Genomic DNA, 13,580 nt, shown 5'->3' on the forward strand with positions numbered 1-13,580 from the left:
TGACACAACTCAACATATCGAGCTAAACATTACACATAAATCAGAGCAATGAATTCTTCCCTTCTTTCTATGGGGCACCATATAGATCCTACAGTGTTCAGTCACATTATCCGAAAAAAACAGACTCCGACATGTTTTTTTTTTTTATAAAACCTACAGTGACCCAAAAAATACAAATAAAACATCAATTTAAAAATGTATGACAAATTGACAGCAAACTATCAGTTTCCCTCTAATGCATGACGTATACTTTTAAGTTACCCTGAGGAAGTCTTTGTAGCTCCCAGGGAATAATGAACTCGCAAACACTAAACAAACTGTGATATGAAAGTTTAAGAAGAAAGATTATCAAATAAGGCTGTAAAACATCCACTAATGCAGTGTTTTTTAACCTTGGTGAGACCAGGGCTTGGTAAAAATGCAAGTTACTGTAATCTAATAGACACAACGACAAAGAATAGAGCCACATTTTTGTTGTTAGTGGGATCTGGGCCTTCATCCCCAAGGAAGACTAGCCCTCAAATGATTGGTTCCAGTGGGACTGTGGTCCCCAGGGGAGAATAATGCTCAAAATATTGGTGTCAGTGGGAAAGTATCCACCAGGGAGGAATATCTCCACAAATCACTGGTGTCAGTGGAACGGTCACTATCACTGGATAGTGATATTCAACCTGACTGTTGTCTTTCAGCAGTGCCAAGGATATTATATTATATGAGTTTTTTTTAATGATCTGAACAAAAGGCAAAGCAATATACCCATTGCAACTAATCAGAATTTATCATCTTCTGGTCTAACTTCTGTAAATTGATCCCTGATGGTTTGGTGATAGTAACTTTACACCTTGCACAGTTTATTGAATAAGGATCCTGCTCTATGGACATCTGTCGATCAGCTGTTACGTCAAGCCGTCTTTGATACATTGTCAGGATCTGATCCTGGAACCACTGCAACGCCTGGCTGTGGCTCTCCTTGTTGTGCCACCTGAAACGCTGGACAGCTCCTTGTCTGATCCCGTGGACTTTCCTGCTTTATACCTTGTTTCTGTTAAACTGTGAACTCTATGCTTCTCTCATGAATTTCCTCTTTAAGCCATGTTCATGCACTTTCTGTTTGCCAGATTATTGAGATCTCTCCAGCCAATATCTTGCTCCTTACATACCTGCTGCAGTCCTTATCTTTTCTACCACTTTTTATTGACCCTTGGTTTGTTGGTCGACTACACATCTGCCTGATTCCATCCAGCTACTACTCATCAATGACCTTTTGAGTTATTCATCGACTATGCTTCTACTTGTTCCATATCTGCTTCATCTATCTGCTTACCTATCTTGTTCCCTATCTGCTTCTAAATCCTGCTTGCTCTCTTCCTGCTGTGCAATACAGTGGGTTGCCACCCTGACCTTAGCGTGCAGCAAAACCCATCTCCACAATCAGGAGCTCTGGTGAAGACCGGTTAGAACTTAAGGCCCGTACACACGTGCAGATTGTCGGCCGAAAAGATTCGGCCGACGACCGATCGGCCGATTTTCGGCTTGTTAGTATGATGCTTCCGACAGCCGACAGCTGTGACTGAATACAGCGGGAGCGAGCCTCCAGCGGCGCGCCGCCGAGAAAGGGGAGTGTCTGCCGACGTAGGTCTACGTCCTCAGACCTACAAGAGCCACTTTGCCGCAGTACAGCTCTAGTGAGCAGACGGCAAGTGGTTAAAATACCAGAAATGTACTGCACATCTCTATATTAATTACAAGAGAGTACCATTGTAAGCTCCTTGAGGGCAGGGCTGATGTGAATGTACAATATATGTGAGCTGCATAAATTGACGGGCTATATAAGTACCTGTAAAAAAAAAAAATATAATAAAATACCATATGAACTCCAGTTTTCAAGAAATACCACCTTTCGTCAAGTGTTCTTATTCTTCAATCTTTGATATCTTTACAGCTTCTATGCCCAATTTCTACCCATGAAGACACAATCCTGTTCAATGTGAGGGGGCTTATTTTAACAGCTAGACAATCACATCCAGAATCTGAATCCATCTCTTGATTCTGTTATACACATGTTTTGTTCACTTTTTCTTTGCATGGGAAAGGTTTGATGTGTGAGGATCAGCAGAGACAAACAGATGGCAGCTACTACACTACTAAAGACTACATAATATTAATAAACACATAATGTAATCTCCTGTTGCAGAGTCCTGGTGCCACACTGGTCACATTTCACACCATGTGCAAATGTGGTTAAGGTATGGGCACTCTCTCGGCTTCCAGTACATTTAGTAGTTGTTAATTCTGGGTGGTAGTGTTGGGGGTGGGGGGTGACAGCAGTAGCTGTCAGAGCAGACAGGAAGGCAGGGGCCTGGCGGTTGAGAACCACTGCACTAGAATACTATAAGTCAAAGAATGGAGTGCTTTATTAACATATACACTTATATGTAGAATGCTTTCCAGTTTTGTGCACCTTTGTGTACTTTGTTAACCACTTGACGACCGCCCCATGCAGATTTACTGAGGCAGGACGGCTCGGCTGCGCATAATCACGTAGATCTACGTGATTATGTGCACGAAGCCTTGACAGTGCACGCGCGCCGCCGGAGCCGCTCTCACTGTGATTAGACACAGTGGGAGCCAGACCATGGGAGGAGCGGGCTCGATCGCCGTCGGCCTCCCGCGATCTTCGGGAAAACTGACAGGAGAGCCGCCTGCCTATGTAAACAAGGCAGGCGGCTCTCCTGTCAGATAGGCACAGTGAGATCGTATGTCTCAGCTAAGCTGAAACACTGATCTCTGTGTGCCTTTCACAGAGCCCCCCACAGTTAGTAAGCACAATTAGGCTCATACTTATCCCCTTGATCACCCCAGTATTAACCCCTTCCCCTCCAGTGTCATTTATACACTAACAGTGCATATTATTTAGCACTGATCACTGTATTAGTGTCACTGGTCACTTAGTGTCAGATTTGTCCACCGCAATGTCGCAGTAGAAATCGCTGTTTGCTGCCATTACTAATAAAAACAAAACAAAAAAAAAGTCCAAAAATCTATTCCATAGTTTGCAAACGCTATAACTTTTGCGCAAACCAATTAATAAACGCTTTTTGGGAATTTTTTTACCAAAAATATGTAGCAGAATACAAATTGGCCTAAACTGATTAAAAAACTTGATTTTTTATTTTTTTTTATTGGGAATGTTTTATAGCAGAAAGTAAAAAATATTGTGTTTTTTTCAAAATTGACGCTCTTTCTTTTTATAGTGCAAAATCTAAAAACCGCAGAGGTGATCAAATACCACCAAAAGAAAGCTCTATTTGTGGGAAAAAAAGGACATCAATTGTATTTGGGTACAGCGTCGCACGACCGTGCAATTGTTAGTTAAAATAACTGCCGAATCAACAAAAAATGGCCTGGTCACTAAGGGGGTAAAACCTTCCGGAGCTGACGTGGTTAAAGACCAAAAAAAGCTTGACATAAAACTGTAAAGGTAGGGTCAAAAGACCATTAAATATAGCCACTTATAAGAAGCCCCTAAAGATTACACAGTAATGCAAATGTTTGTTTTTTTACAAAAACAGGACAATGAGAAAAAGAATAGCAATTCCATTTGTAATATACCTCTGCTATTTCCTTGTATTTGCCCTCCATTGATGTTCTTAGTTCTCGGCTCAGTTGCTTCAGACTATGAGGGGTACCAGAGAAAGATTTGGCTGATTGCAGCGGATGAAACTGAGAGCCCCGGAAATCTGAAAAGGGACAAGGGATGGTATTAGTATATTATTATATATTAAAGACAATGCTTGAAAAATTGTATAAAAATCATACAAATGTTCTTGAAATCAAAAGGACATTTATAAAGCTTTGTGGACCCACTTATAAAATATCAAAAAGCCAAATTTTCAAATGAATGGCAGAAGAAATATACTTCAGCTTAAAGACGAACTTCACTTCCCTCTTTCCCCCATTTCTTGTTTCCACTCGTAGCTGTTATCCAGGGTTGTCCTCAATTGACATACTCACCTGCCCAGCAGATCCAGTGTTGTCCAGTGTTGATCCACAACATGTATATTAATATATCTAGATTTCATGGTAGAACTGCTTGATCGGTAAACTGTATACTACAAACATGTCCATATCTCTTCATCTCCAATATATGGGAGGCAGGATAATTAATAGGTTACATAAGATAGCTAGGAAGGAAGATAATCTTCAAACCACACATGTGTATGTATCGCCACAATCGTCAAAGCGAGAGCAATAATTCCAGCTCTGGACCTCCTCTGTAACTCTAAACTGGTAACCGTTAATATTTTTTAAAGTGTAGCCTATGGAGATTTTTAAGTACAGAAGTTTGTTGCCATCCCACGAGTGTGCGCAATTTTAAACGGTAACATGTTAGGTATCTATTTACTCAGCCTGACATGTTTGTTTACTTATCAATAAACTGCAGTCATTGAGCATGGACTCCCATATTGTTGAGTGGATTAGGCAGTGGCTGAGTGACAGACAACAGAGGGTTGTACTCAATGGAGAACATTCAGAACAAGGTCATGTTACCAGTGGGGTACCTCAGGGATCTGTACTGGGACCAATTTTGTTTAATATCTTCATAAGTGATATTGCAAAAGGCCTCGATGGTAAGGTTTGTCTTTTTGCTGATGACACAAAGATATGTAACAGGGTTGATGTTCCTGGAGGGAAACGCCAAATGGAAAAGGATTTAGGAAAACTAGAAGAATGGTCAGAACTCTGGCAACTGAAATTTAATGTGGATAAGTGCAAGATAATGCACCTGGGGCGTAAAAACCCAAGGGCAGAATATAGAATATTTGACACAGTCCTGACCTCAGTATCTGAGGAAAGGGATTTAGGAGTAATTATTTCAGAAGACTTAAAGGTGGGAAGACAATGTAATAGAGCAGCACGAAATGCCAGCATAATGCTTGGATGTATAGGGAGAGGTATAAGCAGTAGAAAGAGAAAAGTGCTTATGCCGCTGTACAGAACACTGGTGAGACCTCACTTGGAGTATTGTGCGCAGTACTGGAGGCCATATCTCCAGAAGGATATAGATCAGTGGCGGCTGGTGAAGTTTTAAGATGGGGGGGCGCAAGACCCCGCCCTTCTATTTTACCCCTCCCATTACTCAGAAGCCCCACCCCTTATCGACTCCACCCATTTTGTCCCCTGTATTTTGCTTGCGTGAACAAATTCTCACAATGTATCACATATTAAGGGGTCTCTCAGTACTAGTATATCCAATAGGGAGCAGGGGCCCTATTATGGGATATACTGTGAGAGACACCCTATTATGGGATACACTGACTGAGAGTGGCACAAACCCCACAGTACAGACCCCCTAGCACAAACCCCACAGTACAGACCTCCTAGCACTAATCCCACAGTACAGACCCCCTAGCACAAACCCCACAGTACAGACCTCCTAGCACTAATCCCACAGTACAGACCCCCTAGCACAAACCCCACAGTAGAGACCCCCTAGCACAAACCCCACAGTAAAGACCCCCTAGCACAAACCCCACAGTACAGGCCCCCTAGCACAAACCCCACAGTACAGGCCCCCTAGCACAAACCCCACAGTACAGGCCCCCTAGCACAAACCCCACAGTACAGACCCCCTAGCACAAACCCCACAGTAAAGACCCCCTAGCACAAACCCCACAGTACAGGCCCCCTAGCACAAACCCCACAGTACAGGCCCCCTAGCACAAACCCCACAGTACAGGCCCCCTAGCAATAATCCCACAGTACAGGCCCCCTAGCAATAATCCCACAGTACAGGCCCCCTAGCACAAACCCCACAGTACAGGCCCCCTAGCAATAATCCCACAGTACAGGCCCCCTAGCACAAACCCCACAGTACAGGCCCCCTAGCACAAACCCCACAGTACAGACCCCCTAGCACAAACCCCACAGTACAGACCCCCTAGCACAAACCCCACATTACAGGCCCCCTAGCACTAATCCCACAGTACAGGCCCCCTAGCACTAATCCCACAGTACAGGCCCCCTTTCAATGTAGTGACCAGCGTACATGCCCCCTTTCAATGTAGTGACCAGCGTGCCCCTTTCAATGCAGTGACCAGCGTACATGCCCCCTTTCAATGCAGTGACCAGCGTGCCCCTTTCAATGCAGTGACCAGCATACATGTCCCCTTTCAATGCAGTGACCAGCGTACATGACCCCTTTCAATGTAGTGACCAGCGTACATGCCCCCTTTCAATGTAGTGACCAGCGTACATGCCCCCTTTCAATGTAGTGACCAGCGTACATGCCCCCTTTCAATGTAGTGACCAGCGTACATGACCCCTTTCAATGTAGTGACCAGCGTACATGCCCCCTTTCAATGTAGTGACCAGCGTACATGCCCCCTTACAATGTAGTGACCAGCGTACAGGCCCCCTTTCAATGTAGTGACCAGCGTACATGCCCCCTTTCAATGTAGTGACCAGCGTACATGCCCCCTTTCAATGTAGTGACCAGCGTACATGCCCCCTTACAATGTAGTGACCAGCGTACATGCCCCCTTTCAATGTAGTGACCAGCGTACATGTCCCCTTTCAATGTAGTGACCAGCGTACATGCCCCCTTTCAATGCAGTGACCAGCGTACATGCCCCCTTACAATGTAGTGACCAGCGTACTTGTCCCCTTTCTATGTAGTGACCAGCGTACATGCCCCCTTTCAATGTAGTGACCAGCGTACATGCCCTCTTTCAGTGCAGTGACAAGGGTACATGCCCCCTTTCATCCATCCATGATGATATATATAATGATATCTGCACACTCTGGTCTGGGCCCGGCCTGGGTAACTTGATAAATCTTGCACCGTGACCTGCCTGTACCTACCTGTTCTGGCCTGGGTCCATCCATCCATCATGGATGGATGGACCCAGGCCATGCCAGAACAGGTAGGTACAGGCAGGTCACGGTGCAAGATTTATCAAGTTACCCAGGCCGGGCCCAGACCAGACTAGTGCTGTGCTTCATCATGGATGGCGGCAATGGCATTGGCAATTTGGCATGGCAATGGCTGCTTGCTGGCTGGCTGGCATGGCAATGGCTGCTGGCTGGCTGGCATGGCAATGGCTGCTGGCTGGCATGGCATTGGCTGCTGGCTGGCTGGCATGGCAACGGCTGCTGGCTGGCTGGCTGGCTGGCATGGCAACGGCTGCTGGCTGGCTGGCTGGCATGGCAACGGCTGCTGGCTGACTGGCTGGCATGGCAACGGCTGCTGGCTGGCATGGCAACGGCTGCTGGCTGGCTGGCATGGCAATGGCTGCTGGCTGGCTGGCATGGGCTGCTGGCTGGCATGGCAACAGCTGCTGGCATGGCAATGGCTGGCTGGCATGGGCTGCTGGCTGGCTGGCATGGGCTAATGGCTGGCTGGCATGGCAATGGCTGGCTGGCATGGGCTGCTGGCTGGCATGGCATTGGCTGCTGGCTGGCTGGCATGGGCTGCTGGCTGGATGGCATGGCAATGGCTGGCTGGCTGAGGCCTGAGGACTCACTTACCGTTACCGCCGCGCTGCTGCACACAGGTCTGGAGACCTGGTCTGGATTCGGATTCCGGATGGATGCACGGTCTCGTCTCTGCAGTACCACTGCCGCCGACGCCGTCCCGTCCGTCCACGTCCACGAAGAAGAAGGCCCGGCCCGCCGCCACCCGATCCGACTCGCCGAGTCCTGGACTGGTCTCCGACTCCGTCTCCTCTTCAGTGAGTCCTCCTGCTCCAGGCTCCTTCCTGTCACGGTGAGTGGTGACTGGTGGTGAGTGCGGAGCTGCGGATGGGACCGACCACCGTCCACCGAAGTCTTCTCCGCTGCTGCTGGGCTGGCTGCGCGACACATTCGGGCGGTCGGGTGGCAAGGAAGTCAGTCTGAAGGCGGATTCCGGAAGCGGTGATCTTGACGCCGGCTGATGTCCCACTGTGATTGGTCCAGGCTGGAGACTGGACCAATCACAGCCAGGATATCACGAAGGTGGGGGTGGTCAGGCGTTCCTTCCGGCGCCCAGGTTACGCCCCCTTACGCCCCCAGAAGGCAGCCAATCAGCGCCTTTTCTGGGTCGTAAACCCCACCCCCCCTTTAGCCACCACATAGGTCGGCGAGTCCTGCGAACCGATTTTTTTTTTTTTTTGTAACTTTATTGTTCTTTTTGTCTTTTTTTTTTATTTCTCCTTTTTTTTTAGGGGGGCGGCGCCCTGGCGCCCCCTATGCACGGGCCGCCACTGATATAGATACTCTAGAGAGAGTTCAGAGAAGAGCTACTAAACTAGTACATGGATTGCAGGAAAAAACTTACCAGGAAAGGTTAAAGGACCTTAACATGTATAGCTTGGAAGAAAGAAGAGACAGAGGGGATATGATAGAAACCTTTAAATACATAAAGGGAATCAACTCGGTAAAGGAGGAGAGCATATTTAAAAGAAGAAAAACTACCACAAGAGGACACAGTTTTAAATTAGAGGGGCAAAGGTTTAAAAGTAATATGAGGAAGTATTACTTTACTGAGAGAGTAGTGGATGCATGGAATAACCTTCCTGCAGAAGTGGTAGCTACAAATACAGTGAAGGAGTTTAAGCATGCATGGGATAGGCATAAGGCTATCCTTCATATAAGATAGGGCCAGGGACTATTCATAGGATTCAGATATATTGGGCAGACTAGATGGGCCAAATGGTTCTTTTCTGCCGACACATTCTATGTTTCTATGTTGTTTTCCAAAAAAATTGCATTTAAAAGACCGCTGCGCAAATATCGTGTGACATAAAATATTGAAACAATCGCCATTTTATTCTCTAGGGCAGGGGTGTCAAACTCAAATTCATCGGGGGCCGCATTAGCAGTATAGTTGCCCTCAAGGGGCCGGTGGAATCTGTAGTTTTGGCGTGCGCTGGGTACGGAGTGTGGGGTTCAGGAGTGCGCTGCATATGGAGCGCGGGATTCAGTAGTGCGCTGCGCATGGAGTGCAGGGTTGCATGCAGAGTTGCATACGGAGTGCAAGGTTGCGTGCAGAGTTTTGGCGTGTGCTGGGTACGGAGTGTGGGGTTCAGGAGTGCACTGCATATGGAGTGCGGGTTCAGGAGTGCGCTGCGCATGGAGTGCGGGGTTGCGTGCGGAGTTTTGGCATGCGCTGGGTACAGAGTGCGGGGTTCAGGAGTGCGCTGCATATGGAGTGCAGGTTCAGGAGTGCGCTGCGCATGGAGTGCGGAGTTTTGGTGTGCGCTGGGTATGGAGTGCGGGGTTCACGAGTGCGCTGCGCATGGAGTGCGGGGTTGCGTGCGGAGTTTTGGCGTGCGCTGGTTACGGAGTGCGGGGTTCAGGAGTGCGCTGCGCATGGAGTGCGGGGTTGCGTGCAGAGTTGTGGCGTGCGCTGGGTACGGAGTGCGGGGTTCAGGAGTGTGCTGCGCATGGAGTGCGGTGTTGCGTGCGGAGTTTTGGTGTGCACTGGTACGGAGTGCGGGGTTCAGGAGTGCGCTGTGCATGGAGTGTGGGGTTGCGTGCAGAGTTTTGACGTGCGCTGGGTACGGTGTGCGGGGCTCAGGAGTGTGCTCTGCTCCCATCCTCCCACCTGCCTCCACAGCCCTCACCACCCCACCCCGGTCCCCCCCCAAAAAAACTCTGTGTATTATCCTACCTTCCTTTCTGTCCCTGCTCTGGTACAAGCCCTGCCTGTGTATTGGGCAAAAAGCCCGCTCTCAGGGTGCAGCTAGCTGACAGGAAAAAAAAGGCACTGACACTAATAGCAGGCGCCGCTAGAGGGACTGAGGAGAGAGAGCAGGAGATTGGCCCGGCCGGTCTCCAAGGCGACATCTCACGCTCCCTCTGTCCTAGCGGCGCCGACAGATTGAGCTGTGCGCATGCCCGGCCGGCCGGCCGCGCATGTGCACAAACACAGCGGCGCCGCCAGGAGAGGAAGTGAGAGATGTCTCCTTGGAGACTGGCCGGCCGGCTGTGCATGCGCTAAGAGGGTGCTGGAGGATGTATTTTTTGCGGACAGTGACACAGAGGTGGCAGGCAGCAGTGGGCCGCATGAAAAGGCCTGGCGGGCCGGATTCGGCCCGCGGGCCTTGTGTTTGCCACCCGTGCTCTAGGGTGTCTGCTAAAAAAAGATATATAATGTTTGGGGGTTCTAAGTAATTTTCTAGAAAAAAATACTGATTTTAACAAATGTCAGAAAAAGGCTTCGGCGTGAAAGGGTTAAACTAGGTTATATTCTCTCTATACACTATATATTTTTAGGCAGCGTTCATTTGGGCGTACACCTGTGTGAGGGTTGTGTTTACCCACACAGGGATGCACAGGTGTTTCATGCATCCCTGTGCAAGCAGTCCTGTTCATGTCATTTGGCAGACAATTTGACACCCATGTGGGTGCATGGCCCTGAACGCACACTGTGTGTATTCAGAACACCTGTGCATTCCCCAGGTAAACATGGGCCTCGCTCAAGCATATGCTGTAGGAAACCTGTGTGAAGAAGACTTTATCCTAATGCTGAGCAACTGTTTTTTTATCACCACCATGGCTTTACTGCTTCTGCATGCCTGCAGTTCACCTGTGCCAAATCTGTCCTCAATCCTAATGGTGCCTAAAATGTAACAATCTGATCGAACAATTCTTTATATAATAGGATAATATATGTTCAATACTCTTGTACAATTTTCTGATAGATTTACCAAAAACCATATAATAGGAGGTCAAAACTAAATAACACTTTCAATTGTATCCTATAAGGCAGACCTTTGTACTAGAACTTTGTACTACATAATTGAAGGTAAATCTAAAGAAAATTATTAAGAAAATTGTATAATGTATGGCCAGCCTAAGATTGGATCCATGAATTATCTAAAGCACAACACACTTGTTACAATGTGATTGTACAATCTCCCTTAGATCTGCCAACAATTATGTACAGGGTTCATACACATTTTCACCAATGAAATTCCATGACTTTTCCATGACTTCACGTAAATATTCATGACCTAATGTTTCATGAAATGTCTATGTATACATGTTAAATAAGAAGAAAATCTATGTCACACCCAGCATATTTTTACTAATATAAATGACAAGCTTTGTAGTGTACAGTGGAATATGAAATATTTATTTAAATAACGCTTGCACAGTAACGTTTTTAAAGCTGCATTTCCCTGGCATTGCTGTAAAACTGTGAACGGACTGGTATGGATGGCACAGACAGTCAGATGCACAAAATGCAGCACAGTAATCTTTTAGGCCCAAGCCACAGTCATGAGGTGCAGGGAGACTGGTATGGATGGCACACATCTGATGCACAAATGCGGCACTTATGCTGGAAGAACAGTAATGGGTGCTCCTGCTTGCCGAAATAAAGTAGTTCAGGCAGTCATGATGCAGCTGGACACTGTGATATGGATGGCACAGTTAAATGCATAAAATGCGGCGCTTACTACTCTTAGGCCGAACCTAACAGTCCCACAAGCAGGCAGTGAAGAGTTAACAGAAAGGCGCCACTCAGGATTGGATGCTTAATAATTTTATTGACATGAACGTTTTTCATGTCATGTTCATGTTTTATTTATTATCTTATTCCGTAATGTTTTATTGCCAGTGTGTGCCACATACTATTTACTTTCCCTTCAGGGTCCGCGGTATGCCCGTGCGATGCCCTCGCGATTCATGCGGCCAGCCCGCCCTCCAGTGACGCTTCCGCTGCCTGTGATTGGTTTGTCATCTCCCGGGTGTTATTGCTGCTGCTGGCCAGTCACATCCAGGCAAACCGCGGCCGGCCCTCCCCGCTGCCAGTGATTGGTTCACAATCATCTCCTCGGCTGCTGCTGGCCAGTGACAGCGCACGGGCATACCGCGGACCCAGAAGGCAAAGTAAATAGTATGTGGCACACACTGGCAATAAAACATTACGGAATAAGATAATAAATTAAACTAATATTAAGCATCCGCTCCCCGCTCCTCCCCAGTCAATATTTCCATGACTTTTCCAAAACCTTTGTGTGTTTCCTAAGATTCCATGACCTTTCCAGGCCTGGAAAGTGTCATCTCCAAATTCCAAAACTTTTCCAGGTTTTCAAGGACCGTACGAACCCTGTATGTAGTGCAAGGGCCTGCCTGTTTGGACACAAATTGATTGGATAAGTTAAAGTAGAACTAAACCAATTGATTTAAAGTGGTTGTAAACCTCAGACATGTAATATGAACAAAGCACTTTCTTCTAAACTGTGTACTTGTCCCGATCCAAAGCACTGAGTGTGATTTCTCTCTGCTGCCTGGTTCCTTTGGTACCTGCATGAGTCACTTCTGACAGATTTTCCTGACACAAGCGGTAAGGCCCCTTTCACACTTGTGTGACCTAAAAGTTGCGCAATTTTTTGCCATAATTTTGGCGTGATTTTGTGCCGCGATTTTGGCAGGACTTGAAGCAATGCCTGTGTAATCTTGAAGGCTATGGATCGCAAAATGCATCAAAGTTGGACCAAAGTAGTGCAGGTTGAAATCACACCAATATTAACGATACTCATTGGAAATCATGGAGTACCACTTGTCATGCAACTCTGCAGTCCCAAGTCGCAGGACAAGTCGTACAAGTGTGAAAGGGGGCTAAAAAGATGATGGAGAGTAGAGCTTCGACACACAGCCTGTGACTGATATCCTCAGCTCTGTGTGAAGGAGAGGGTGTGCCTTCCCTCCAATCAGGGCTCAGAGCTCTCCTCACTGTGATCTGAAGCATGAGACTTTAGATCAGATCCCCACTCCCTGCTGATAGAGTGGAGAAAAAAATCAGTGTTTATTTAGGACAATTTACAAAAGAAATTGCTGCAGATAAACAGGTACAACATGTAAGAGTTTTCAACTGATTTAATTGCTTCCCAAAACCAGCTATTCCATGAATAATAACTGTCACGATTGCTTGTGCCCTTGACCGAACTGTCAAGCCATCAAATTGCTAGTGTCATAACTGATCACATGTGCAGCACCAAGGTAACTAGATCAAACAGAGGCTAAGATGGCATTTTCTTTGGCTGTAAAGGATAAAAGGCTTTAGTTCTTCTTTAGGCAGGCCCCCATATTACATGGAGAGATTGTAACATGTTTTATGACCTGAAAAGATGCATACTGTATTGTTGATTGATTTTCAAGCAAAAATTACCAATTTCATCAAAATGATTGTGCTTGGTCTGGTTGAAAAGTGAATAATTCAATGTAGTCATTAAAGAGGTTTCCCCTGCCCCACAAAAAATGTCAATAATATATATATCCAGGACTTTTCCAGAGCCTCTCCAATCCTATGGAACTCCTTACCCTTATCTGTGCGATTATCTCCCACTCTATTAGCTTTTAGGCGATCTCTGAAAACCCTCCTTTTCAGAGAAGCCTATCCTACCAACCCCTAACAAATGTACCTCCTTTTTCTCCATCAACCCATCCCCCACGGTTATTGCCTTTTGTTTCACTTGACTCTCCCTTCTAGATTGTAAGCTCTAACGAGCAGGGCCCTCTAATTCCTCCTGTATTGAATTGTATTGTAACTGTATTGTCTTCCCCCACATTGTAAAGCGCTGTGCAAA

General features: G+C 46.8%; 1 protein-coding gene across 5 annotated transcripts in view; it reads right to left on the minus strand.

Moving 5' to 3' along the window:
- The window catches only part of AMPD2 (adenosine monophosphate deaminase 2), a 262,492-nt gene that overhangs the window by 175,139 nt on the left and 73,773 nt on the right, over positions 1-13,580 (minus strand). For all 5 annotated transcript variants that reach the window (XM_082246180.1, XM_082246181.1, XM_082246182.1 and 2 more), the window contains exon 2: positions 3,613-3,740. In XM_082246180.1, the coding sequence (XP_082102306.1) occupies positions 3,613-3,740 (128 nt within the window). The remainder of the gene's footprint in view (positions 1-3,612; positions 3,741-13,580) is intronic.

This window comes from Pelophylax lessonae (genome assembly GCF_965119305.1).
Source record: "Pelophylax lessonae genome assembly, chromosome: 2".
In the NCBI taxonomy this organism is placed as follows: domain Eukaryota; kingdom Metazoa; phylum Chordata; class Amphibia; order Anura; family Ranidae; genus Pelophylax; species Pelophylax lessonae.